The sequence below is a fragment of the Sapajus apella genome, unplaced genomic scaffold, assembly GCF_009761245.1.
Source record: "Sapajus apella isolate SASKATOON/1434 unplaced genomic scaffold, GSC_monkey_1.0 scaffold147, whole genome shotgun sequence".
Taxonomy (NCBI): domain Eukaryota; kingdom Metazoa; phylum Chordata; class Mammalia; order Primates; family Cebidae; genus Sapajus; species Sapajus apella.
In genome coordinates, this window is record NW_022437087.1 from 1,929,098 (window position 1) to 1,956,866 (window position 27,769).

At 41.6% G+C, this 27,769-nt stretch overlaps 2 protein-coding genes across 11 annotated transcripts in view; one reads left to right on the forward strand and one right to left on the reverse strand.

Annotated features, from left to right (window-relative positions):
- ADAMTSL3 (ADAMTS like 3) overlaps window positions 1-27,769 on the forward strand; it is a 361,855-nt gene that overhangs the window by 323,259 nt on the left and 10,827 nt on the right. For 4 of the 5 annotated variants that reach the window (XM_032264821.1, XM_032264819.1, XM_032264822.1 and 1 more), the window contains exons 24-26: window positions 18,510-18,692; window positions 20,351-20,467; window positions 24,949-25,132. In XM_032264821.1, the coding sequence (XP_032120712.1) occupies window positions 18,510-18,692; window positions 20,351-20,467; window positions 24,949-25,132 (484 nt within the window). The remainder of the gene's footprint in view (window positions 1-18,509; window positions 18,693-20,350; window positions 20,468-24,948; window positions 25,133-27,769) is intronic. The other variant, XM_032264823.1, reaches the window with a different exon arrangement.
- LOC116541002 (stabilizer of axonemal microtubules 1-like) overlaps window positions 21,195-27,769 on the reverse strand; it is a 72,380-nt gene continuing 65,805 nt past the window's right edge. For 2 of the 6 annotated variants that reach the window (XR_004264684.1, XR_004264688.1), the window contains 2 exons: window positions 26,453-27,427; window positions 23,740-23,887 (listed from right to left, as the gene is read on the reverse strand). The gene's annotated coding sequence lies outside the window, so the exon portion shown is untranslated. Of the gene's footprint in view, window positions 23,888-26,452; window positions 27,428-27,769 lie in introns of all 6 variants that reach the window. The other 4 variants (XR_004264685.1, XR_004264689.1, XR_004264687.1 and 1 more) reach the window with 4 other exon arrangements.

Below are 27,769 nucleotides of genomic sequence, written 5' to 3' on the forward strand. Positions count from 1 at the left end.
GAAAAGGAAGAGCATTTTAATCGAGACAGCATATATGCCAAAGCATAGAAACATGAAAGCACCTTGCTTACTTGCAACATCACAAGCAGATCTGTGTGACTTAAAGCAGAGGATGTGAAGGGGAGTGGGCAGAGGTTGGTTTGGAAATATAAGTGTGGAACAGAATGTGAAGGCCTTTAATATCATGGTGAAACCGATGGACTTCATTTTAGTGACAGAGAGGAGACAAGAAAGCTTTTAAGCAGGGTAATGGCGTGAACCCATCTGTATTTCAATATGGATGAAAAACTCGAGGAGAAAGAAGCTTCAGAAAGCCATAAATTGAATTCAACTAAATTGTGTTAGTGGTCATTGATTGGATTGTTGGACCTCAAGTCTGCCAGTCACTCAAGATATTAAACTAACATTCTTTGTATCTGATTTATCTAGGAGTAAGCAGTCATATCTGGCATTTAGCAATGGATGTGTCATTAATTGAGAGTGTGGGACACAGGTGTCCTAAGGCTAGGGCTAGACTGTTGGCAGGTGGAGTCACGCATGGAGGGCAGCCATACTGCAAAGAGCTGAGGAGTATGGGCCAACAGGCGGCATGTCCGTAAAGAGCATGTTGGAAACCCATCAAAGCTCATCATCAAAAATAACAATAACTTGAGCACCTAATGTGTGTTGGCTTCCACAGCCTACGAAGTGGATATTGGAAGCAGACTCAGATACACAGTTATTTGTCCTTGTTTGTATACCTAATGAGGGTGTATGCCAAGATTTAAAGCCAACTCTGTGTGACTGCAAAGGAGCTAGACAGAGAATGAAACTCTGTTTGAGACAGCAGAATAGGAACCACATAGGAGGTCTGACCGGAGAGAAGACTGTCAAAGCGAGGCAGACCCTAGGAAGTGCTGCAGCCTGGTGACAGGTGTCAGAGGCTTAGGAGTGGGCAACAGGCGCAACCACCAGGGCCCAACCTCACCTGGAGGACCGCCCCATGGTATGAGACCCAGAGAGAGTACACTGGGAGCCTGGCCCCTTGCCAGGCCACAGGATGCCAGCCAGTATCTGGCCGAAGGTTGGTCTGTTGTACTCAGCCAGGCCCCAGGCTGATGGAAGCCTCACAAGCTTGACACATCCTATTACCATCACTGCAGCAGTAAGAAAGAACGTGGCAAATTATGCACTGTCTGGTAGTGACTATGGAATCCCTCACCTCACCCTATTTTTTTTTGTTTTATTTTTATTGCATTTTAGGTTTTGACGTACATGTGAAGAACATGCAAGATTGTTGCATAGGTACACACGTGGCAGTGTGATTTGCTGCCTTCCTCCCCTTCACCTATATCTGGCATTTCTCCCCCTGCTATCTCTCCCCAACTCCCTACCCCCCGCTGTTCCTCCCCTATTTCCCCCAAACAGACCCCACTGTGTAGTGCTCCCCTCCCTGTGTCCATGTGTTCTCATTGTTCAACACCCACCTATGAGTGAGAACATGCAGTGTTTGATTTTCTGCTCTTGTGTCAGTTTGCTGAGAATGATGGTTTCCAGGTTCATCCATGTCCCTACAAAGGACACGAACTCATCATTTTTGATGGCTGCATAATATTCCATGGTGTATATGTGCTACATTTTCCCTGTCAAGTCTATCATCGATGGGCCTTTGGGTTGGTTCCAGGTCTTTGCTATTGTAAACAGTCCTGCAATGAACATTCGTGTGCATGTGTCCTTATAGTAGAACAATTTATAATCCTTTGGATATATATGGAATTTCTATTTCTAGGTCCTTGAGGAATTGCCACACTGTGTTCCACAATGAATGCACTAATTTACACTCCCACCAACAGTGTAAAAGTGTTCCTATTTCTCCACATCCTCTCCAGCATCTGTTGTCTCCAGATTTTTTAATGATCGCCATTCTAACTGGCGTGAGGTGGTATCTCAATGTTGTTTTGATTTGCATTTCTCTGATGACCAGTAATGATGAGCATTTTTTCATATGTTTGTTGTCCTCATGTATGTCTTCTTTTGTAAAGTATCTGTTCATATCCTTTGCCCACTTTTGAATGGGCTTGTTTGTTTTTTTCTTGTAAATCTGTTTTAGTTCTTTGTAAATTCTGGATATCAGCCCTTTATCAGATGGGTAAACTACAAAACTTTTTTCCCATTCTGTTGGTTGCCGATTCACTCTAATGACTTTCTTTTGCCGTGCAGAAGCTGTGGAGTTTGATTAGGTCCCATTTGTCTATTTTGGCTTTTGTTGCCAATGCTTTTGGTGTTTTGGTCATGAAGTCCTTGCCTACGCCTATGTCCTGAATGGTTTTACCTAGATTTTCTTCTAGGGTTTTTATGGTGTTAGGTCTTATGTTTAAGTCTTTAATCCATCCGGAGTTAATTTTAGTGTAAGGTGTCAGGAAGGGGTCCAGTTTCTGCTTTCTGCACATGGCTAGCCAGTTTTCCCAACACCATTTATTAAACAGGGAATCCTTTCCCCATTGCTTGTTTTTGTCAGGCTTGTCAACGATCAGATGGTTGTAGATGTGTTGTGTTGCCTCCAAGGCCTCTGTTCTGTTCCATTGGTCTATATCTCTGTTTTGGTACCAGTACTATGCTGTTTTGATTACTGTAGCCTTGTAGTATAGTTTGAAGTCTGGTAGTGTGATGCCTCGAGCTTTGTTTTTTTGCTTAGAATTGACTTGGCTATGTGGGCTCCCTTTTGGTTCCACATGAAGTTTAAGATGTTTTTTCCCAGTTCTGTGAAGAAGGTCATTGGTACCTTGATGGGGATAGCGTTGAATCTGTAAATTACTTTGGGCAGTATGGCCATTTTCACAATACTGATTCTTCCTAACCATGAGCATGGAATGTTTCTCCATCTGTTTGTGTCCTCTCTTAATTTCATTGAGCAGTGGTTTCTAGTTCTCCTTGAAGAGGTCCTTTATGTTACTTGTTAATTATATTCCTAGGTATTTTATTCTCTTTGTAGCAATTGTGAATGGCAGTTGGTTCTTGATTTGGCTCTCTTTAAGTCTGTTATTGGTGTATAGGAATGCTTGTGATTTTTGCACATTGAATTTATATCCTGAGACTTTGCTGAAGTTGCTTATCAGTTTCAGGAGATTTTGGGCTGAGACCATGGGGTCTTCTAGATATACAATCATGTCATCTGCAAATAGAGACAATTTGACTTCCTCCTTTCCTGTTTGAATACCCTTTATTTCTGTTTCTTGCCTGATTGCTCTGGCTAGAACTTCGAGTACTATATTGAATAGGAGTGGTGAGAGAGGGCATCCTTGTCTAGTGCCAGATTTCAAAGGGAATGCTTCCAGTTTTTGCCTATTAAGTATGATATTGGCTGTTGGTTTGTCATAAATAGCTTTTATTATTTTGAGATATGTTCCGTCAATACCTAGTTTATTGAGGGTTTTTAGCATAAAGGGCTGTTGAATTTTGTCAAAGACCTTCTCAGCATCAATTGAGATAATCATGTGGTTTTTGTCTTTGGTTCTGTTTATGTGGTGAATTAGGTTTATAGACTTGCGTATGTTGAACCAGCCTTGCATCCCCGGGATGAAGCCTACTTGATCATGGTGGATAAGCTTTTTGATGTGCTGTTGCAATCGGCTTGCCAGTATTTTATTGAAGATTTTTGCATCTATGTTCGTCATGGATGTTGGCCTGCAGTTTTCTTTTCTTGTTGAGTCTCTGCCAGGTTTTGGTATCAGGATGATGTTGGTCTCATAAAATGATTTGGGAAGGATTCCTTCCTTCTTGTTGGATTATTTGGAATAGTTTCAGAAGGAATGGTACCAGCTCCTCTTTGTATGTCTGGTAGAACTTGGCTGTGAACCCGTCTGGACCTGGGCTTTTTTTGGGTGCTAGGCTCTTAATTGCTGCCTCAACTTCAGACCTTGTTATTGGTTTATTCAAGGTTTCAACTTCTTCCTGGTTTAGGCTTGGGAGGAGGCAAGTGTCCAGGAATTTATCCATTTCTTCCAGGTTTACTAGTTTATGAGCATAGAGTTGTTTGTAATAATCTCTGATGATGGTTTGAATTTCTGTGGAATCTGTGGTGATATCCCCTTTATCGTTTTTTATTGCATCATTTTGGTTATTCTCTCTTTTCTTTTTTATTAATCTGGCTAGTGGTCTATTTTGTTGATCTTTTCAAAAAACCAGCTCCTGGATTTATTGATTTCTTGAAGGGTTTTTTGTGTCTCTATCTCCTTCAGTTTTGCTCTTATCTTAGTTATTTCTTGTCTTCTGCTAGATTTTGAGTTTTTTTGATCTTGCTCCTCTAGCTCTTTCAATTTTGATAATATGGTGTCAATTTTAGATCTCTCCTTGCTTCTCATGCGTGCACTTATTGCTATATATTTTCCTCTAGAGATGGCTTTAAGTGTGTCCCAGAGATTCTGGTATGTTGTGTCTTCATTCTCTTTGGTTTCAAAGAACATCTTTATTTCTGCCTTCATTTCATTGTCTATCCAGTCAACATTCAAGAGCAAATTGTTCAGTTTCCATGAAACTGTGTGGTTCTGAGTTAGTTTTTGAATTCTGAGTTCTAACTTGATTGCACTGTGGTCTGAGAGACTGTTTGTTATGATTTCTGTTATTTTGCATTTCCTGAGGAGTTATTTACTTCCAATTATGTGGTCAATTTTAGAGTAGGTGTGATGTGGTGCTGAGAAGAATGTATATTCTGTGGATTTGGGGTGGAGAGTTCTGTAAATGTCTACAGCTAGTGCTCGACTTAACGACCACGATTGGTTCTGGCAGACCGGTCGTAACACAATTTTAGTTGTAAGTTGAGTAGGCTATATGTACAGTACTGTGAAATGATGTTATAAAAATCTTTAAGTCATATTTTATCATAATTTTCTTTCATTATTGTTATATATCATAATTTTCTTTGTTCATTTTATGCCATTTGTATCATCTCTACACCATTTTGTTTCTTATTTTTACATTCGTCAGGTTTAAGTAAAACACTGCATTACCAGTACAACTGGTTTAATATTTGCAAAACATGCAAAATTACAAAATACAGGTGCATACAAAAATACAAAATACAGGTGTAAAAAATACCATAGGAAACATTTTCCTAATTGCAAAACATATCAAAATATATAAACATGTACGAAACATTTTATTGGCTGCTGGTTCTTGGCTGCGGATCGTTGATGTCGTCATCTGAGGCAGCAGTTGGGGCTACCTGAGTTGGTTTTTTCATAAACATGGTGAGCTTTGTCTGAATTGTATGTTTCTTTTTTTCTTCATAAATTTCATGATACGGATGAAACACATCGTGTGCCATCCGTTCAATCCTTGCAAATCGTTCGATGTTTGGGTCCATTGCTTCGAAATATATAAGAAGTTTATTCAGTAAAGATAAACCATCTGATAAGCCCTTAGTGGTGAACTTTCTTTCTGGCTCCTCCTCTTCTCTCTCTGCTTCTCTTCTTTCTTCTTCTGCCACTCTTTCTTCTTCCAGTTCGATTAGCTCTTCATTTGTAAGTTCTCCAGATTCTTTGTCTAGCAACTCTTCGACATCTTCCATTTCACACTCCAAAGAAAGGCCTTTAGCGAGTTTTACTATTTTTTCCCGAATCGTTTCAAGTTCATGTTCACTGTCAAATCTGTCAAAATCATTAACATAGTGCTTAACACAATTTTTCCAGATGCCATTCATGCACTTTGTCATCACAGCCTCCCAGGCGATAGCAATATTCTTGATACACATCAAAATGTTGTAGTGTTTCCAAAAATCTACAGTGGAGCAGTCGTGTCTAGCGATTGTGGTCGTAAAGTCGAATGGTCGTAAGTTGCATAGGTCGTAAGTCGATCAATACCTGTATTAGGTTTGCTTGGTCCAGGTCTGAGTTCAAGTCCTGGATATCCTTGTTAATTTTCTGTCTGGTTGATCTGTCTAATATAGACAATGGGGTGTTAAAGTCTCCCACTATTATCGTGTGGGAGCCTAAGTCTCTTTGTAAGTCATTAAGAACTTGCCTTATGTATCTGGGTGCTCCTGTATTGGGTGTGAATATATTTAGGATCGTTAGCTCTTCTTGTTGCATTGATCATTTTACCATTATGTAATGTCCTTCTTTGTCTCTTTTGATCTTTGTTGCTTTAAAGTCTATTTTATCAGAGATGAGAATTGCAACTCCTGCTTTTTTATGCTCTCCATTTGCTTGGTAAATCATCCTCCATCCCTTTATTTTGAGCCTTTGTGTGTCCTTGCATGTGAGATGGATTTCCTGGATACAGCACACCGATGGGTTTTGGCTTTTTATCCAATTTGCCAGTCTGTGTCTTTTGATTGGGGCATTTAATCCATTTACATTAGGGTTAATATTGTTATGTGTGAATTTGATACTGCCATTTGGGCGCTAGCTGGATGTTTTGCCCGTTAGTTGATGTGGATTCTTCATTGTGTTGATGCTCTTTACCATTTGGTATGTTTTTGGAGTGGCTGGTACTGGTTGTTCCTTTCTATGTGTAGAGCCTCTTTCAGGAGCTCTTGTAAAGCAGGCCTGGTGGTGATGAAATCTCTGAGTACTTGCTTGTTCACAAAGAATTTTATTTTTCCTTCACTTATGAAGCTTAGTTTGGCTTGATATGAGATTCTGGTTGAAAGTTCTTTCTTTAAGGATATCAAATATTGGCCCCCACTCTCTTCTGGCTTGTAGGGTTTCTGCTGAGACATCTTCTGCGAGTCTGATGGGCTTCCCTTTGTGGGTAACCCGACCTTTCTCTCTGGTTGCCCTTAGCATTTTCTCCTTCATTTCAACCCTGGTGAATCTGACGATTATGTGCCTTGAGGTTGCTCTTCTTGACGAATATCTTTATGGTGTTCTCTGTATTTCCTGGACTTGAATATTGGCCTGCCTTGCTAGGTTGGGGAAGTTTTCCTGCATAATATCCTGAAGAGTATTTTCCAGCTTGGATTCATTCCCTTCATCGCATTCAGGTACACCTATCTAACGTAGATTAGGTCTTTTCACATAGTACCACATTTCTTGGAGACTTTGTTCATTCCTTTTTCCCCTTTGTTCTCTAATCATGCCTTCTCGTTTAATTTCATTGAGTTGATCTTTGACCTCTGATATCCCTTCTTCTGCTTGGTCAATTCAGCTATTGAAACTTGTGCATGCTTCGCCAAGTTCTCATGTTGTGTTTTTCAGCTCCATCAATTCACTTATATTCCTTTCTAAGTTGTCCATTCTCGTTAGCAATTTCGTCAAATCTTTTTTCAAGGTTCTTAGTTTCTTTGCATTGGGTTAGAACATGTTCTTTTAGCTCATAGAAGTTTCTTACTACCCACCTTCTGAAGCCTGTTTCTGTCATTTCATCACACTCATTCTCCATCCAGCCTTCTTCCCTTGCTGGTGAGGAGTTGTGATCCCCTATAGGAGGAGAGGTGTTCTGGTTTCGGGTGTTTTCATCCTTTTTGCACTGGTTTCTTCCCTTCTTTGTAGATTTATCCACCTTTCGTCTTTGTAGTTGCTGAGTTTCAGATTGGGTCTCTGAGTTGATGTTCTGTTTGTTGATGATGAAGTTATTTCTGTTTCTTAGTTTTCCTTCTAACAGTCTGGCCCCTCTGCTGTAGGACTGCTGAGGTCCACTCCAGGCCCTGCTTGCCTGGGGAACACCTGCAGCAGCTGCAGAACAGTAACGGTTGCTACCAGTTTCTTTTTCTGCTATCTTTGTCCCAGAAGGATACCTGCCAAATGTGAGTCTGATCTCTCCTTTATGAGGTGACTCTTTGGATATACAGGGGTCAGAGAGCTGCTTGAGGAGACATCCTGTCCTTTATAGGAACTCAAGTGCTGAGCTGTGAGCTCCATTGTTTATTCAGAGCTGCTGGGCAGGTATGTTTAGGTCTGCTGCAGCAGAACTCATAAACTGCCTTTTGTTTCCAGGTGCTCTGTCCCAGGGAGTTAGGGCTTTATTTATGAGTTTCTGTTGTGCTGCTGCCTTTTTTTCAGGGCTGCTCTGCCCAGCAAGGAGGCAGCCTAGTCACTGTCTGCCTGCAGAGGCTTTGCTGAGTTGCTGTGGGCTCCGCCCATTTGCCATGTGAACTTCCCTGCAGTCCTGTTTATATGGGTGTAGTTAGAACTGCCTCGGCAATGGTCGCCCACCTCTGTATTGGCAGACTCTCTCTGTAATGGCAGGTTGCCTTGGCAATGGCGGGTTGCCTTGGCAATGGCAGGCTGCCTCAGCGATGGCGGACTACCTCCGTAGAGGTGGAGTGTCTCGGTAATGGCGGACGCCCCTGCCCCACAGAGCTGGACCATCCCAGGTTCAGCTGCGCTTGCTGTTAAACTCTCAATCCAGAGAGTTTCTGATTGCTGTTCTTTTGTGGGGCTGGGGCCAGCCGAGCCTGATCACCTGGCTCCCTACCTCAGAGCCTTTTTTTTTTTTTTTAAGTTGAACAGTCGACTCTCTCCCAGGTGTTCCAGTCACCTGTTGAAAAGGCACCAGGATCTGTGTGATTTCCTGTGCACGACTCACTGCACTGGCTTAAACAGCGGTGCTGAGATTCATGGCACTTTTTTTGCCCAGGAATCTCCTGGCCTGGCTCCCTGTTCAGTCCCCTTTTTAATCAGATGAATGGGCGACTTCCAGGGGCTCCAATTGCCAGCTAAAAGGGCACCCGGACCAGTGTATTTTGTACAGATAACCACCATACCGGGCACGAGCAAAGCAGCCGCACTGACCAAAACAGCCGTGCTGGTGACCTGTGGGGCTCCTCAGCCTGGGAATCTCCTGGTCTGTGGGCAATAAAAATGCGGTGTCCACTTACCCTCTGTGCTTTCACTGGGAGCTGCAATCCTGAGCTGTTCCTAAACGGCCATCTTGGATCTCGATCCCACCTCACCCTTAATATACTTTCCCCAATCTCTTTGGACTCGTACTTGGATTATTGATTTAGCAGATTTAAAAGACTCATTTGTAAAGCCATTCTCTGCTCTTTAAAGATCTACTGAAGCTCTGTTTTAAGAGTGCTTCTTGAAAAAATAATATTCTTTTTCTCTTTTATCAATCTCAATTTCTCATGTGGAAAAAACATGGCTCCGTATACAATCAAGAAGTAGAAAAAATCTGGAATAAGGTAGCTGGATATGCAATACGAAAAAACAGGAGGGGCTATTCAAACACCTATCGAATTGTGCATGGGCTTATGGGTCTGCATGTATTGAGCATCACCATGTCTTGAAGCATTCAGAGTACAGCTTTTGTAGTACAGTCCTATTGGTAACAAAATTGCTTTCAATCCCAAAAGTCTATACCCCACCCTATCTTCAGTGCCACCTGTACATTTTTCTGTCCTGAAAACTCCACAGACACTCACCTCCATGTTAATGTTCACCCTGTCAATGGTAACAACAGACTGACTCATAGGCCCCATGTACTGTCATCATGTAATTCCACGTTGTATGCCCACCCATTCCCCATCCTACAAACAACCATGCACCTTTCTTCCAAGCACCATCATTAGACCAATGGCTAAACCAATGGTTTTCAAACTATAGATTCCATGGAGCCTTGTCAAAGACCCAGCCCTTCCCCTTCTACCCTACCTATTCCCCATCATCCCCCAACATAGAGCTCAACCAAAACACCTCTATGCTTTGCAATTTTATGAATTAGGCTTCCTTATAAAAGAATTTTTAAAAAAACTTGTTCTGCTACTAACAATGTTTAAAAGTCATGGAGTCCTGTGACCATGGCAGATTCCTACTGCCAAAAGAACATATGAACTCTCCATAATGATATCTTATTTCAGATTTCAAATAGATTTCGCCCCCATAATTTATCTTTTTCTTTTTTTGCTTAGAAACAGTGCTTCACTCTTGACCAAGCTACAGTGCAGGGGCATGATCAGAGCTCACTGCAGCCTCAAACTCCTGTGCTCAAGCAATCCTCCCAGCTTAGCCCCGCAAGGCTACAGCTATGCACCACCAACCACACCTGACTAATTTTTTTTCTTTTAGAGACAGAGGTCTCACTGTGCTACCAAGGCTGGTTTAGAACTCCTGGCCTCAGGCAACTCTCCCATCTCGGCCTCCCAAAGTGCTGAGATTACAGATGGGAGCCACGGTAGCTGGCCTCCCATTGTTTCTTGGTTACCATATTTCTGATATTAAGACTCATTTAACTCCCCTAAGTTTTAACATTAGTAAAATGGCCCCGGCTCAGTCCTGTTGAGCCTGTGAGATGGTGCACTACCCACCTGCACAATCACGAGGCGGGAGCTTGCATCCTCCTCTGCTCTTGGACTGAAGCTCTTTCCTCAGTGATCTTCTGAAGTCCAGGCTTCTAAAGAAGTGAGTTGCTTCAGCCAGGCACAGTGGCTCACGCCTGTAATCCCAGCACTTTGGGAGGCTGAGGCAGGTGGATCACAAGGTCAAGAGATCAAGACCATCTTGGGCAACATGGTGAAACCCCGTCTCTACTAAAAATATAAAAGAAATTAGCTGGGCGTGGTGGCACGTGCCTGGAGTCCCAGCTACTTGGGAGGCTGAGGCAGGAGAATTGCTTGAAACTGGAAAATGGGGATTGCAGTGAGCTGGGATTGTGCGACTGCACTCCAGCCTGGCGATAGAGCAAGATTCAGTCTCAAGGGGGAGGAAAAAAAGAGAAAGAAATGAGTTGCTTCAATTCCGTGAGTCCCTGAGTGGCGTCTCCCGGCTGGCCTGCGTTCCCTTGGCTCCTTGTATTAGTGTCAGAGCAGGAGCCAAAGGGGCTAGTCTGGAGTTTCCCAAACCTATATAAGATTTGACAGCAATTGGGAGGCTTTTCCTGCGAGGCAGTAAAAGTGAAGGGTTTTGAATGCCTTATACCACTCAAATCTACTTACACGAAAGAAAGGCTTCTGCTTGCTCTCCACTCTCCAGGACTCTCTGCTTTTGGCTGTGTGTGCTGAGACTCCCAGGCAGCAGCAGAGAGCACAGGACAACTGTGCAGCATGGAACGGCATAAAACACAGGGAAACATCAGAAGCCCCGGAATGTCCCACAGTTCATTCCGGCTGCTCTGACCTAACTATGCCTTCACAACAAGACAGAGAGGACCACAGCACCCACACAGGGTGGGGACTGAGGGAAGGGGAATTTGTTGGAATTCAAACCCCGGAAATAAGAAAGCATGCAAGCTTCTGAGTATAGTCTGAGAAAACCGTGCAGGGCCTTGTTAATGGAAGAAAAACACTCCTTTATGGGAATAACCCCATAGGACCTGCATAGAATTTTGGCATCTCTAGCAACATCCCAACTTATGTAACCCTGTTTTCTTTTCTTTTCATTCCTTTTCCCTAGTTATTAATTCAATACCCAGTTATTCATTTTGATGACTGATGCATACTACAATCAGGTCATTTTATTATTGTGGTTAATGTCATTTCAGGCCTTGACACCACAACACTTCCCCAGCCTGGCCCTGAGAGATTCTGATTTAGTTCATCAGCAGTATGTCCTGAGAACCAAGGATTTTTAAAGCTTCCCCAGAAGATTCTCATGTGCAGCCAAGGTTAAGAACCACAGCTTTAGCCAGTAAATGGGGCCAAAGAGGTCCCTTGGAATTATTTCAAGTATCCTCTCAAAATGAGAGACTCTTCCTCAGGAATTAGCGGGTAACCAGAGGTGAACTAGAACTAGGAGTAAACTAGGAATGGGTAATCAGGAGTAAACCAGAATTAACCAGGAGTAATCAGGAGTAAACTAGAACTAGAAGTGAACCAGGAATGGGTAACTAGGAGTGAACTAAAAGCGGGGGCTAAGTGGTAGGACCTAGGTCCATGCTCTGGGCTCATTCTGAAGGTAGAATCGGGCATGCCAACAATTGATGCCTCAGTGTTCAAAGGTTCACACAGGACAAAATGTCCAAGAGGGTCAAGGAAGTGATTTTGAGATGCGTCTTTAGGAATGAGGAGAAATTTTCCAGGTGGTGAAAGGGAACTGCAAATAATCTGTAATGGAGAGAACAGCACGTAGAAAATAACCTTACAGCCAGTATGGTGTGTCTGGGGAAGAGTGCAGTTCCCAGGCTCGAGCATAGCTGTTCTTAGCAGTGACACCCATAAATTGGAAAGGCTTTTGTGCTTTTCTCCTCCAAGAGAGGAAAGCTATAGAGCTAGGAAAACTGACTCTTACTCCCTACCTTGCCTGAGGAGAAAAGACACCCCAGAAATAGAATGAATGGTGCAGCTCACAAGAACCAAAGGCAAGAGTCAGTGCTTTGAGGAAAGAGGAAACTGAGTCCTCGGAAGTCAACACAGCCTTGAGATGTCACCCCAAGACACCAGCAGGACGTAGTCCTCTGGGGTATGCTAGTGACAGCAGTGGAACCCACTTGGAGATCTTGGTGCATGATCTCCAAATAAGTAATATTTTTAACTGGCTAATAGCTATTTGTACTTCTATATCCCAATGTTATATTGATAGATGACCAGAATTGCTGATTATCAGGAAGGGCCTCAGGGATGTCCATGGTTCTCCCTTTTGAGCTGTTCTTTAGGAGTTCTTCCCTTCCCCTTTACTGGAATCAGTAGTTTACACCACTTGTATAGCTCCAGAATGTATCACTATGCTTGATTTGCACCAACTCTTGACTTTCTTTTTTTTTTTTTTTTTTTTTTTGAGACGGAGTTTCGCCCTTGTTACCCAGGCTGGAGTGCAATGGCGCGATCTCGGCTCACCGCAACCTCCGCCTCCTGGGTTCAGGCAATTCTCCTGCCTCAGCCTCCTGAGTAGCTGGGACTACAGGCACGCGCCACCATGCCCAGCTAATTTTTTGTAGTTTTAGTAGAGACGGGGTTTCACCGTGTTGACCAGGATGGTCTCGATCTCCTGACCTCGTGATCCACCCGCCTTGGCCTCCCAAAGTGCTGGGATTACAGGCGTGAGCCACCGCGCCCGGCCGACTTTCTTATTCTTCAAGGAACCACTGAAGACTTTTGGTTTTCATATAATGGTTTTCACTGGCACTTTCTCCCCTATAAATAAGACCCTGGAGGAAAATATCCGGCAGTAACTGTGTAGTGCTCGTGAGATATGTCTGGTGGAGTTAAAGAGCTGCCTAGGCTCACACAAAGCAGAAGCCCAGGGTACGTGAGGGATGAGGATGACCACACCAGGAGGAGGACTTGTTGACACCCTTCTCCATGTCAGAAGAAACACAGTTCAAAAACCTTTAGGAAAGGACTTTTCATGATGGAGTTGGGGATAGATATTATGACACAGATGATTTCTAAATCCTTCAAATCAAATCGATTGGGGAATGGATTATGCCAATCTAAACATGAATTTACTAGAGAAAAGAAAGTACTTAATCAGCTATTCAAGAGAATTCTGTAAACAGTAAAAGCCATAGCCCTATATTTGGAGACAGTGCTGGATATGGCATCACTGATGGATAGTCCATTGGATCCAAAAAGCATACACAACATACTTTTCAAAAAGAACAAAAGAGTATTCAATTAACTCGGAAGAGGACTGTTCCTCACAAAATTTACTGTGCTGCACAGATTGGTCCTGCAGTTGAGAAGAGTACATTCATTATTCCGGTAGCTTTGAGATACTTTCTCTGACACTGAACCCTTGAACCCTTGTGTATCTGTTTCATTTATTAGTGATGACTCCCTTTGTGGTTTGCCTATCCTGTGTTCGATTTGCCTTTTATCTTATAAATTGGCAACATCATTTCTTCATGATTCCCCAGAGGTAACTAATGGTAGCGTAAGTCTTCATTTGTCATATGTGAACAATAATGCAGAATTCTGAGTGAGTTTTGAGTAGCTGGGAGAAACAAACAGATGGGCAAAAACATGCAGGTATAATATATATTTATATAAAGATCCAGCATCTCAGGGCAGTCTGAATAGGCCAGGGACTTTATAGTGTGGAATATTTCATGGGCCTTTCAAGGATGAAGGAAATTTGTTTTTAAACGCTGACTAGTTTAAAGACACTCTAGAGGTGCAGGCTTTTTGCAACACGTTTCACAGTCCCTCCGGCTCTGCACTTTTTTCCACAACATTGTCTTCCAAAACAATTTCAGCATTGTGGAAACAGAATGTTGAATGTTTCAGAGCTGCAAGTCTTGGGGGAAATAGCCTGTCTTTAAGGTTAGATAAATAAGTTTATTTCTGACATTTTATAGCTGTTTCAACAGAGCAAATGTGTTATTTTGAAAGACCATCAAGAAGCCTGTCTGAATTTCCTCTGGCCTGTTCAGTTCTTTGAAAAGGTGTACACGTGTAACGATGCTTCTAGGTGCCTGTGGGGTAGGAGTCAGAGTTCACTACGGGACTTAGGGAGTTTGAGGTGCCTTTGTCAATGGGAGATGTCCAGGAGTCTTGAATTCAAGGGAGAGATCAAGATTGGATAGGTAGACGTGGGAGTTTTCAGCATAGGAATTATCATTATATTACTCAAAGTAGATGAACTGGCCCCCAGGACAGTGTGTAGTGAGAAGGAAGGACTTGGTCCTGTACTCGTGTGGTCCCATGTTCTTCATTTCAGACTTCCTAGTTCTGACATTTTCTTTTGGAACGTAACTATGTCAGTTTGTTCTGAGAAGCTCGTGCTGGCATGGCCACTTGGCCATCTTGGTTGTTTTCATACCTTAGTTTCTAGCCTTGACTCCCATGGTTACAAGGAACAGAAAACCACCTCGAACTGGCTTAAGAGAAAATGGAGAAACTATTGACTAATAAAACTGAAAAGTCCTGGAGTGTAGCGAATGTTAGACACATCTGGATTCAGGAACTTAAATGATTTAATCAAGAATCCACTCCTCAGCCAGGCATGATGGTGCACACCTATAGTTCCAACTATTCAGGAGGCTGAGATGGGAGGATCCCTTGAGCCCAGTAGTCTGAGGCTTCAGTATGCTATGATCATGCCTGCGGACAGCCACTGTACTCCAGCCTAGTGTGACCCCATCACTTAAAAAATAAAAATCTGTCTCTGGCTTTTTTTTTTCCTGTGTTTTGAAGTGGTTAGTGTACAGGGGTTGAGGGAAGACCATGTATGTTAGCAGATCATAAGATATCATAAGCAGTTTATTTTTTGTTCTAAGTGAGATGCAAGCCATTAGAGAATTCCAAACAAAGGAATGTCATGATCTGAGCTACCTTTTAGAAGAAACGCTATGGCTACTGTGTTGAAAATAGACTGTAAAAAAATCAGAGTATCAGGAAGGCAAGGATGGAAACAGGGAGATGAGAAGGGAATGCCGAGTGAACGAAGCCATCCCTAAACACCCTGCCCTGAACTCCATTCCCCTCTCCAGCTATTGCCCCAGGTCTTGAGTTCCATTTATAGCAAAGTGTCTCAAGAGTAGTTTATAATTGCTGTCTTCAATTTCATTTCTCTTCATTCTCTCTTGAATCCACTCCAACCAAACATTCTCCATACCATTACCTTCATAGCTGTTGTCAAGGTTACCAACAGCCTACTATGTAAGTGTGAACTGCTAACTTCAGTGGTCAGTTTTTTTTGTTTATTTATTTGTTTTCTGAGACAGATTCTTGCTCTGTTGCCCAGCCTGGAGTGCAGTGATATGATCTTGGCTCACTGCAACCTCTACCTCCCGGGTTGAAGCAATTCTCCTGCCTCAGCCTCGTGAGAAGCTGGGACTACAGGCACATACCGCCACGCCTGGCTAATTTTATTTTTATTTTTATTTTTTTTATTTTTAGTAGAGATGGGGTTTTACCATGTTGCCCAGGCTGGTCTTGAACTCCTGACCTCAGGTGATCTGCCCGCCTCGGCCTCCCAAAATGCTGAGATTACAGGTGTGAGCCACCATGCCTGGCCCAGGGGTGAGTTCTTAGACCTTACCTTACTTGCTCATTTGACTACAATAGCATTGGACAGTTATTACTCCCTCCTTCTCCACTTCTAGGAAACCACTCTGGTTCTACCATAGTATCTGTTCCTTTGTAGCCTCCTTTGTTCTACCTCTTGTCCCTGATCTCTAGGTTGAACTACCCCAGGCCTCAGTCCTCAGATGTTTTCTCTTCTCTACCTATACTCTGTACCCTATTGATCCCATACATACACAAGGACTCAAATATGACATCTATATGCTGGTAACTGTTAAATTTATATTTTAGCACAGACCTTTCCCCTAAGCTCTAGATGAACATTTCCACATGCCTGCTTAGCATCTCCCTGTGGATATGTAATAGTTATTTCAAATCTAATATGTCCAAAACTTCTCTCCTGAGTTCTGCTCCCGAACTTCCTTCTCTCATAGTGTCCCTCATCTCAGTGAATGACAATGCCATTATTTTATTTGCTTGAGCCAAAAATCCTGGAGTCATTTTTGGCTTGCTTTCCTCTCTCACACTACCCCAACTGCATCAAATTCTGTCTGCTCTACCTTCAGAATAGGCTCAGAATCTGACCATTTCTTACCACCTTCATTGCAACCGCACTGGTCCAATGGATTATTTTGACAGGTTCCTCACTGGTCTCCCTGCTTCTGCCCATGCCCCTTGCAATCAACACAGCAGTCAAAGCAGTCCTTTAAAAACACAAATCAGCTCATGCCATTCTTCAAAATCTTTGGAATAGAAACCAAAGCCTTACAATGACCTAGCAGGCTCTCTATGACCTGAGTCCCACCTGCCACTTCTCTGACCTTGTCACCTACTGCTCTCTCCCTGGCTCACATCCCTGCAGCCACATGCTCGTTTATTTTTCTCCAAAATTGGAGAAATGTGTCCTGGACCAGTCTGATGAAGCCTGTGGTACTACTTCTGAAATAATATTTTGAAAATATTAAATAAAATATAGTACATTTAAAGAAAACCAATTATAATCAAAATATAGGTATCAAAATATTAATAAACCAAATGTGTGATCAAATAATATATGTACTTCATTACTAATGCATCCAATTCAAAATCTAGCATTGGATCCAATAGTTACCATAGTTTTTAAGCAGTGTTAGCATAAACAATATTTTGAGAGATCTGTTCATACTTGCAATGTGATATGAAAATATCTATGACTTCCATTGGTGAGAGAGTTAAAGACACTGCTACCTTGGTCTGTGGCTTACATTCATAATTGACAGAAGTGCTGCACTTCAGCTAGAGTTGGTGAAAAGGTCATGGAGCCCTGAGTCCTACCTGTGGATCCATGTGAGGCTTATGGTCCCCAGGTTAAGAACTCTGCTTCAGGGCGAAGGTACATGCTGTTTCCTCTGCCGGAAATGCTCTCCCCTGAGATCTCCACACAGCTCCTTTAGCCTGGCTGGAGGCCTTTGTAAACCTTTTTTCAATGTAGAATTGACAACACCACTTACAAGCTTCTTACCATGGCAGAATAATGAATAAGCCAATGAATCTGAAATGGTTTAGGGTCTCTCACTGTAAGAGACTTTATGTCTTGAGAAAAACTTCACTAATTTGGACTAATTGTAAGAGGCAGTTCTGAAATAATAAACATCCCTGAGTTGTAAAATGTTCTTAAGTTTGTGTTAATTTGTTATAGCACTGAGATTTGTTTTACATTTTGTTATAAAAACTAAGCTGGCCCTAAATAGCCAAAGGGATGCTAATCACGTGTGCATATATCTTTTTAGTATTTTCTTGTACATACATATGCATACAGAAAGGCTAAGCTTTCTGAAAGGTCACAGCTATTAAACATCGAAGCTGAGATTTATACCAATGCAATTTGATTCAGAACGTCTCTTAACCACAGCATAGGTAGATCTTACACATCTCTTAATAGTTTATTACTATGCATGTTATAGCTTTTTGTTGTTGCAGTAAACAAGATTTTAAAAAATGTATTTTGTAGTAGTTTACTGCCAACACTTAGGAAAGCTATAAGTATCTGCATATTTATCTTGTTTCCAGTCATCTTACTGAACTTTATTATTTTGAATAGTTTTTCAAATTGATTTTCTTGTTTTTTTTAAGGTAAATAATTTTTCCCTGAAGTTATCCTCTTTTACAAAGAATGAATTCTGTTTCCCTGAATGTTGTATATTCTTCCTGAGGGAGGAATGTTTCATTGCATATGCACAGCAAACAACTTAAAGACCTCTAGGAGATATTTATGTTTTCCAAAGACTTCCTTGTGACAACCCACCCCTGGGAATTTCTCACTCTGGCTCTGCCTCCATATTCCCCCAGCTTTACCAACTCCTTATTTCCAACCACTCTCTGGCTACCCTACCCACCTTCAAAATTCTCTCCCTTCCCAATACAGAGCAATCCCATTCTCCTTGGCTTCTACTCCAAAACTTACATGTGTAAACCAGTCACGTGTTCAGTAGACCAACGCTCTTTGCTTCAACAGGATCCTCCACCTGCTATAGCTATTCCACTCCGTAGAGTAGCTATAGCGATAGAAATAGCCATTTTTCCTATTATATATGATTAAACCCATATGCTGACTTGTGGCCAAAACAGTGAATGTGGTTCTATCGAGTGGTTCTGTGGCCCTGTTCTTAAAGGAATTGCCTTTGTCATATTTGTTTTTGTTCCAAAGGTGTCCCTCAGCCTAATATAACTTGGTTGAAGAGAGGAGGATCTCTGAGTGACAATGTTTCCTTGCTTTTCAATGGATCCCTATTGTTGCAGAATATTTCCCTTGAAAATGAAGGAACCTACATCTGCACAGCCACCAATGCTCTTGGAAAGGCAGTGGCAACATCTGTACTCCACTTGCTGGGTAAGTGTCGAATTCTTATTGCTCCTTAAGTGCCTCCTATAATATGCACAAAGTACGCCCCAGTTTTGTTGATTTTGGAGTTGAGAAGTGAACAAGATGGACATCAGATGTTTTTAACCATTGCTACCACTGCCTGCTTAAAAACAAGCACTAAATTCTAACACCCTCTTACCACCTGGAATCCCCAGCACCTAACACACATGTTGGTAATGTTCTGTTTTGTTGTTTGAGTCAGTCTTGCTCTGCACCAGGCGGGAGTGCAGTGGCGCCATCTCGGCTCACTGCAACCTCTGCCTCTCAGGTTCAAGTGATTCTTCTGCTTCAGCCTCCTGAGTAGCTGGAACTACAAGCACACCAGCACACCCAGCTAATTTTTGTATTTTTAGTAGAGACGGGGTTTCACCATGTTGGCCAGGATGGTCTCCATCTCTTGACCTCGTGATCCGCCCACCTCAGCCTCCCAAAGTGCTGGGATTATAGGCATGAGCCACCACACCCAGTCAGATGTTAGTGTTAAGTAACTTGAGTTTCATGAAGAAATGAACTTGAATTTGAATCATTGGCAGAATTAGTATGAGAATATAGAATCCATAGCTAAACCAAGAGGAGAAAACATGAGAGATTTCTCCCTAACTTTCCTTGTGGGCAGTTAGAGGAGCCCAGAGACATAAAGAGATGGGGGTGCCAATGCAGGGGTTGGAATAGCTGTAATTAATGCACAAAACGTTTTGATGTACATTAATTCTTGTGATACGTACGATAGCACAATGTTGTGGGTGATAGTTTTTAATCTCGCTATATTTAGGAGGATCCCTGGGCTCATAAAGAGTTTGGACTAGTGCCCAAATATGTAGTCTGCTCTTTTGGTGCTCTTCCCGCTACCCGTCATGGACTCTTAGTGCTGATCAGAAAGGCAGCGGTGTGCCACCATGTGGCTTTTTCCAAAGAGCCTCTGTGATCTTCCGAAATCTTGGAATGGAAGGTTTTCAACAGATTGGCTAGGCTAACCCTGTCTGGTTATTGAATGACTTCTCCATGCTCCCTTCAAAGCCCCAGCCTGTTTCTTTCATCTGCCCATCTCAACTCATGAATCTGCATGCTTGTCTCACTCCTACCTGACATACCTCTTCGTTCAGGAATTCCCGGAAGCCAAGCAGCTCATGACTTTGGTAACTTGATGGAGGGATCAAGTCACAGCCTTCCTCCAGCATCCTCTACTCTTATGTGCAAGCTTCACAACCTTCCTATAAGCCTGCACTCCTCACCATGCGAGCCTAGGGGACACTGCCCATTCTCCTGCTCCCAGCATTCCTCTTGTGAGGAAGAGCTCTATCCAACCAATCTGCTTCCTCCAGACTCTTTTGGAATTATGTTGAATATATTTTCTTCATCTTGCAGTTGAGGCTAGAAACCCTGGAAACATGCAGAAACGCCACATGCTAGGACAGTGAGTAACTCCAGCTAAACTCCTAAAACACCCCACACGTCCATACTCACACATTATCTCCCAAACCTGTGATCATGAGCTGAGTATCCAGGAGCACAGCAGTATTATAGAGGACTCATTTCCTAGAAGCTGTCTTTAAGAACACCCTAGCTGGACCTAGAATTAGATGTCTAACTGATAAAAAGTGCTGTTTTGCTTTTTTCCTTCTCAGAACGAAGATGGCCAGAGAGTAAAATTGTATTTCCCCAAGGACATAAAAAGAACATCCTCCTGGCAACCAACACTAGAACCAACAGCAGTGACCCAACAGGAGAACCCCTGCCTCGAGGTGAGATTTTGACCTTTTTAGATTTGCTACGTGTGAGGCATGTGTAAGGAAAAGGTTTTAGCTAAAAGACCATCTGTGTTTTTCACTTTGCAATATGTAAAATTATTTCTAGGCATTTGGCCAGCCTTTTTCTGGACCCTCAGTCTTTGGTGGTTCAACTTATTCTTTCCATATTGAAACACTTTTTAGAAAAATCCACTCCTGAGGAAGCCCACAGAGCTCATATCTCAAATGTGCACTGTTGTGATACTACAGATATTGATTTTCCAGTTTCAAAACTATTGCCAATGTGGTAAATATTAATAGATGGAAGTTTGCTGTATTAGAATTGATTCTTTCATTGATCTTTTTTCAAGATACAGTTTTCCATACACACCAACTTTGTTATGCATCAGTGCTTGATCAGGAAAACCTAATCTAAGTGTTCCAAGCTTGTAAAACTCTGCAGAAGGCCAAGGGATCAAGGTAGAGGTAAGAAAATCAGAAATGCTAGAATCACAGAAAGCCGTTACTGATCATCTCAGCTCCTTGTAGCTCAAAAATGGGTAAATAACAAGGACACAAAGAAACTACTTTTAAACTTCATGTTTTACTCCATCTGTTATACAGGAATAACAATGGCCATGTCATTTCTACCTTTTAAATCTTGAGCAGTGCCTCTCATTTGCAGAACGTATCATGTGGAATGTAACTCAGGGATATATATACATATATATATATGTATATATAACTTAGAGATTCTAAGAAATATAGTCTCTAGGCTTTCACCTCCTGAGATGCAAGAGAGAGTACAGAAGGGGGAAATAGTGTTGAGCTGCCATTCTGCAATCCATCATGTTACTTATGACATCATTATCTTAGGACATTTGTAGGATATATTTTTTCTCTTTAGACATAATACTATATCCATTATTGTATACCCAAATATCCATCCATTCATTGGATATTCAACAATTGTTTGCCCAGTGCTTACTCCTCCCAGGTCTGGCGATGTAGAGATGACTTCCTCCTTGAGAAGCTCACAGTCAGAGGAGGGAGGCAGTCATGTAAACAGATACAGTACTGTAAAACAGTGTGACAAGTTCCGTAATAAAAAGATGACCAAAGTACAATGGTAGCACCAAGGAAGGGGCCCTAGCTCTCTCTAGAGAAGTCAACTGAGTTTTCATGTAGATCATGATGTTTGTTCTGGGAAGAGAAAGGAGGAAACTCCAGTCAGAGAAACCATGGTGTGCAAATGCAGAGACATTACATGTGGCATGAAACATAAAGATCAAAAGAATTGCCTCAAATCAATTAATGAAAAAAAAAGGATATGTGTGAGGCTGAAGCTATCGATGAAGGTGAAGCCTTTGGAATAGTCAAACTCTTGGTTTATTGGGACTACCTGCATTGTTCTGCCACCTCCTACATGCGCACACACAAACACATGCCCAAATATACAACCACACATATACACACTGTAGAATGTACCAGCCCTTCAAAGGATCCTTAGCTTAGCATTTCAAAGAGACTCCTTTATTAATTTAACAAATATTGGTTGCATGGCTGAGGCTAATATTTAACATACCCTGTCCTAGTGTTGAACAGTGTTTATGGTCTTGACATTCCAGTAGAAAAGATGGACAAGAAACCAGTGAATAAATTTAAGATACTTCTCAGTGGTAAGGGCTGTGAGATGAAAGCCACTTTAGTGAGGACGGTCGGGATGGGCCTTCTAAGACGTGGTATTTGAGCCCAGACCTAAAGAATGAGGTGAAACCATCTGTGCAGAAAAATGAGAAAGAAGCAAAGACCATAAAATTGGAATAAGGTCAATGTGGCCTCGTAAAGGAAATAAGATTCCTGTGACTAGGGTACAGTGAGGGAGAAGGAAGAGGGGTATGAAATGAGGTGGGAGTGGCTGAGGACCAGATTAGTCAGAGCTTTGAGGTCTACGGTAAAGACTCAAGAGTTTACTCCTAAAACATGGGAGGTCATTGAGGAGTCTTATATGGGAGTGATATGGCATGATCTGCTTTTCAAATGCATTTGTGTTAAAAAGCACTAAATAGAAAAAAAAATTATCAAATTGGACCGATCATATCAAAATTTTAAAGATCTGCTCATCAAAGATACCATTAAGAATAATGGATAAGCCATAGACTGGGAAAAATATTGGCAGAACATATGTCTGATAAGGAACTTATATGCAGAATATGTAAAGAATTCCTACAAGTTAACAATAAATATCCCCCAACACACACACACACACACACACACACACACACACACACACACACTGCAACAGACTTAAACAGACACTTCACAAAAGAAGATATGTAGATGGCATCAGGGAAATGGAAATTAAAACCTCAGTGACATACAATTTTATAACCAGTGAGTAACTAAAAACAAAAAGACTGACAGTGGCCACTTTGGCAAGAATGTGAAGCAACTGAAACGCTCAGGCACTGCTCCATGTGTAAAATGTTTAGACTACTTTGGAAGACTATTCACTAGCTTCTGATAATGTTAGGCATACACCTACCATTGACCTAGCAGTTTCACTGACAGGTATTTACCTGAAAAAACTGTTCACAAAAAGCTTTATTCCAGAATGTTCAACTTTGATAATAATAAGTCATTGACAGGGGAATAGATTAGAAACTATGGTATATTTATACAATGTGAACATGATTCTGCAATAAAAGAAAATGAAATAACTACTGACATGCACAATGATATGAGTGAATCTCAGAAACACGCTAAGCAAAGGCCAGGCATGGTGGCTCATTCCTTTAATCCCAGCACTTTGTGAGGCCTAGGTGGGCGGATCTCCTGAGATCAGGAGTTCAAGACCAACTTGGCCAATATGATTAAACCCTACTACAATACCCTTTTGTATTTTTAGTCTTTACTAAAAATACAAAAATTAGCTGGGCGTGGTGATGCGTGCCTGTAATCCCAGCTATTAGGGAGGCTGAGGAAGGAGAATTGCGTGAACCTGAGAGGCAGAGGTTGTAGTGAGCTGACATCACACCACTGCACTCTAGCCTAGGTGTCCAAGAACAAGCAAGACTAATGTATACTGATAGAAATGAACGAGTGGCTGCCTGCGGGGGGGGACAATTGATTGGAAAGAGGTAAGAAAGGGATGATGAAAACATTGCATACCTTGCTTTGGATCATGGTTACGTAAGTGCTTACAATTGTGAAACCTTGTAAAACTGCACACCTGATATCTGATTATTTTATTGTGTATGAATTATACCTCAATTAAAAAGACACACATTTTAAAAGGAATGCACATTCCTGCCTTGAACTGCCAAGGTATTTTTGTGAAATGTGGCGTAATAGAGTCAGACACACTTGGGATCTGGTCCAGCTGACAGGTGACAGACCTTGGGCAGGTTACTTCGTTTCATTCAGTTTCTGCCTCTGCAAATAAAAATGTCAACTTTGTAAGATAATCTTGAAAATTAAATGAAAAATTGATTATAAAGTGTCTAACTCAGTACCTGTCACCTGGGAGGTTCTCGGTAAACATATCTACTTTTTAAAAATTATTTTTAAATGAACTGTAATCCTGAGTGTCCATGTAAAAATCTATTTTACATTTTTGCTTTGCAAATGATGCCATGTGCAATTTAAAATGAACTTCAAAAATTAGAAAAACTGGAAAACAAGTGAAAGAAATCATTGCTATGTGAGAGAGCCTGTGGACACAGCTGGTAGCTATCAATTACCTGCTATTATTACAGGAAAATCTGGCACCTTCTGTGATCACACACAAATCCATCATCATCATATCCTACCTCATCTTTTGTGTCAGCAGGGAAAGAGACTAAAATTTTTTAAAAGCTGAGATTACTGGAAGTGATCAGCTTCTACTTTTTAAAAGGAAACTCCTATGTTTATCTTTTCAGATGTCTCTGTGACAAATTATTTATGCAGTTACAGGGTCAATCTGATGTTTAGATTAAGAATTAATGGAAAAATAAAAATAGAACTCAAATGCATCTTTAACCTTACTGCTTAATCCCTACTCCCTGTTCCTCCTGCTAAATCATCTTTCATTTCTCTGCCTGATCCACTTTTGAGAAATTGAACGCGTTAGGGCATCCCCTAGAGAGGCCCTCCTCTCTTGTCCTTTGGCTGTGCTTAGAGAATGCTGAGGAGGCAGCCCACTGTTGAGAGTGCCTCCTCTCTCTCTGGGATCTTTCTGGCAGACCCAGCTGGCCTATGATAGTACCTCTCCAGGCTGTGGTCCAAGGACCCCATTCTGGCTGCCAATCTCACCAATTATTACAGTAAGTTACTTGAGGGAAAATAACAGAGAGGACTCCCTTGCACTATTAAGATGGCTTTCTCTCCATATGCCTCTTAAAGAACCAGACTTAACCAAAAAAACATCTCATGGTGGTCTTTGGCCATGTCCTCTCTGGCTCATCATTATTTCCCTTTTGGGGCTGCCATGATATTTTGTTTTCTTTCTGCAGAGCCTTTTTGGGAGGCTGGTAACTGGTCACATTGTTCTGCCACCTGTGGTCATTTGGGAGTCCGCATTCAGAGACCCCAGTGTGTGATGGCCAATGGGCAGGAAGTGAGTGAAGCCCTGTGTGACCACCTCCAGAAGCCACTGGCTGGATTTCAGCCCTGTAACATCAGGGACTGCCCGGCAAGGTAAGTGAAGTCATTCTTTGTATCTCATCAACACCAAGTTTTTGCTTGTTTTGAAAGGTGCAATGATTTGGACATAATAATTCAATAGCTAATTTAATCACCACCCCAATCTGCTTCCTGCACACACAGTGCTATCAGTTCCTTAAGATTTTAGTGAGGCTAATTTCTTGGGTTTACCTAGGATGTAATTCAGTGGACCAGAACCACCAGAGGCGCTAGTTAAAAACACAGTTCTCTAGACTTGGCCCCTGAAGGTAAACAATAAGCTTTCTAAGCAATAGGTGATACAAATTAGTAATTTTAAAATGTTCAAAATCAAATTCATGGTCTCCAGCAAACTTACTCCATCCCCAGTATTTCAGATCTTAATGACTACATCCTGGACTCCCTTCTTTCTCTCACTTCCACCCAATCTTGTCCATTTCCACTGTTACCACTGAAGTCCAAGCCGTCATTGTTTCTTACATGGATCACTCCAAGAGCCTCCTGGTTCTCATCTCCCTCCCTAGAGTACTTTGTCCACTCTCTAACAATAAAGATCTTTAAAACAAATTCATCATGATAGTTCTCTTCTTAAAACCCTTCACATTTCTCTTAGGACAAAGGCCTAAAAGATAGGTTGTGACAGTCACAACCCCAGTCTCTTAGGACTATCTTGCACACCTTTTTATCTCATCTAAAACAGTGCCTAGCAATAGTAGATGCTCAGTAAATATTTACCGAGTAAATGAGTGGAGGAATTGAAGTCCCTTTATATTTGGGCCTTGGGCTATCCCTCTGTCTTACCGCTTGTCTCTCCCACCCTAGTCATTTGATCTCCTTCTATGCTGTTTTTTTTTTTGTCCCTTAGATCTGCTATTCTGTTTCCTGACTCAGAGCCTTTGTGTATACTTCTCCCTCTGCCTAGGACGCTCTTCTCTCTCCTTTCACTTAATCATTTCTAATCATCTATATATACCTCAATACATGTTCAGGGAAACTGTCCCGGAACTTAGCCCTCCAAAGTAAATCAGGCCTCTGTGCTATATTACTTTTGTACTTCCTTATCGTTCTTCCTAGTTCTTACAATTGTCTGTCTTGCTCTCCCACTGGACTGTAAATTCTATGGGGAGTAAATCCACAGGTGTTTTGCTCAACACAAACACCTAGCACTTAGCACAATGTCTACTCCATCATATACTCTCTATAAATATTTATGAAATCAATGAATGAATGATATTACAACAAAGACCTTAGCAGATGTTTGACCAAATAGTACCAAAATCCATAGTAAAAAAAAAAAAAAATTAACAAATAACAAAGCATTTGTTGAGTACAAACCTATGAGGAAGATACTGTTATCCACCTCGTTTTACTGATGAGAAACTGGAGGAATGTTTAATGTTATACAGCTCACTACCCTTGGGCAGATGTCCACACTAGATCCAGTCATCTGTGCCTTTGAGGAAAGTGGGAGGAAGGGTCACAGTGTAAAGCAAAATAGGTGCCTTGAGACCTGTTCTTAGAAGGGCTGTCAATATTGCAAGCACCCTAACTGATATGTCTTCCAGTACCCTTTGTAATTCTCAAAAGGAAGACCTCATGCTAAGGTCATCCCTCAGAAAGCAGCAAACTCATGCTTCAATAACTTGGAGTAACCTGACTGAGAAAGCTGCTTTATGGCATTTCTTGATTTTCAAAATGTGGAGAGAATCCACATTGGGAAATTTATCAGCAGTCTTTTTTCTCATATTCTAAAGCCTTTGCATACTCCTAGAATAAACAGACACTTTCATACCTAGAAGAGACCATAGAGATCATCTAATCCTGGATCCCTCTACATTCAACATTTCTGTGCCACGGCTCCCTCTGGTGGTCTGGAGAGGACTGTGGCTACTGTCTCGAGAAGGGTTTTTAATTTAAAGATGCAATATAGATTTGCTTCTCTATTAACACACAAAATAACAAGATATAGTTGTACTTTAATTTTAATATAGTGATGAATATAAATGATATTTTGAGACCCCTGTCATAATTGTGATGTGCAAATATCTATGATTTCTATTGGTAACAAAATCACAGATATTAATGCTACTGTACTTGTGGCCTATGTTTCTATAATTGAAGAAAAATACTAAAATTCAGTTAGAGCTTAGTGACAATGAAGATGTAATTCTTTTTCATCCAAGTATGTGGTTTTCTTGGATAACCACGGACATCAGGTTAGAAACTTCTGCTCTGTGGTCTCCCAGCAACAGCATCTTCGGTGATGAAGCACTCAATATCTCAAAGGTGTCCAGCTCCAAGTTCAGTCTCCTGTAATCATCAAAGCATGAACTTTAGAGTCAGATAAATGTAGAATCCAATCCCAGCTCTGCTGGCAGGTTAGTGATGTGGTCATAGCTAAGTTACTCAATTCAATGGACGTCAGTTTCTTTTCTACAAGGATGGGAATAACATGAGAATTATACAAGCTAACATGTAAGTATCTTGCAGAGTGAACAACACTTACGTGCTGGAAATATATTTTCTTCCTTTTAGTTTTAGTGAACTGAACTCTACCTTTTTGAAATTTCATCCTAAATTTGCCCCAGCTTTACCCTCAAGGGGCACACAAGTAACAGCTCTTCATGAACCTGAAGACAGCTCTACCCCATT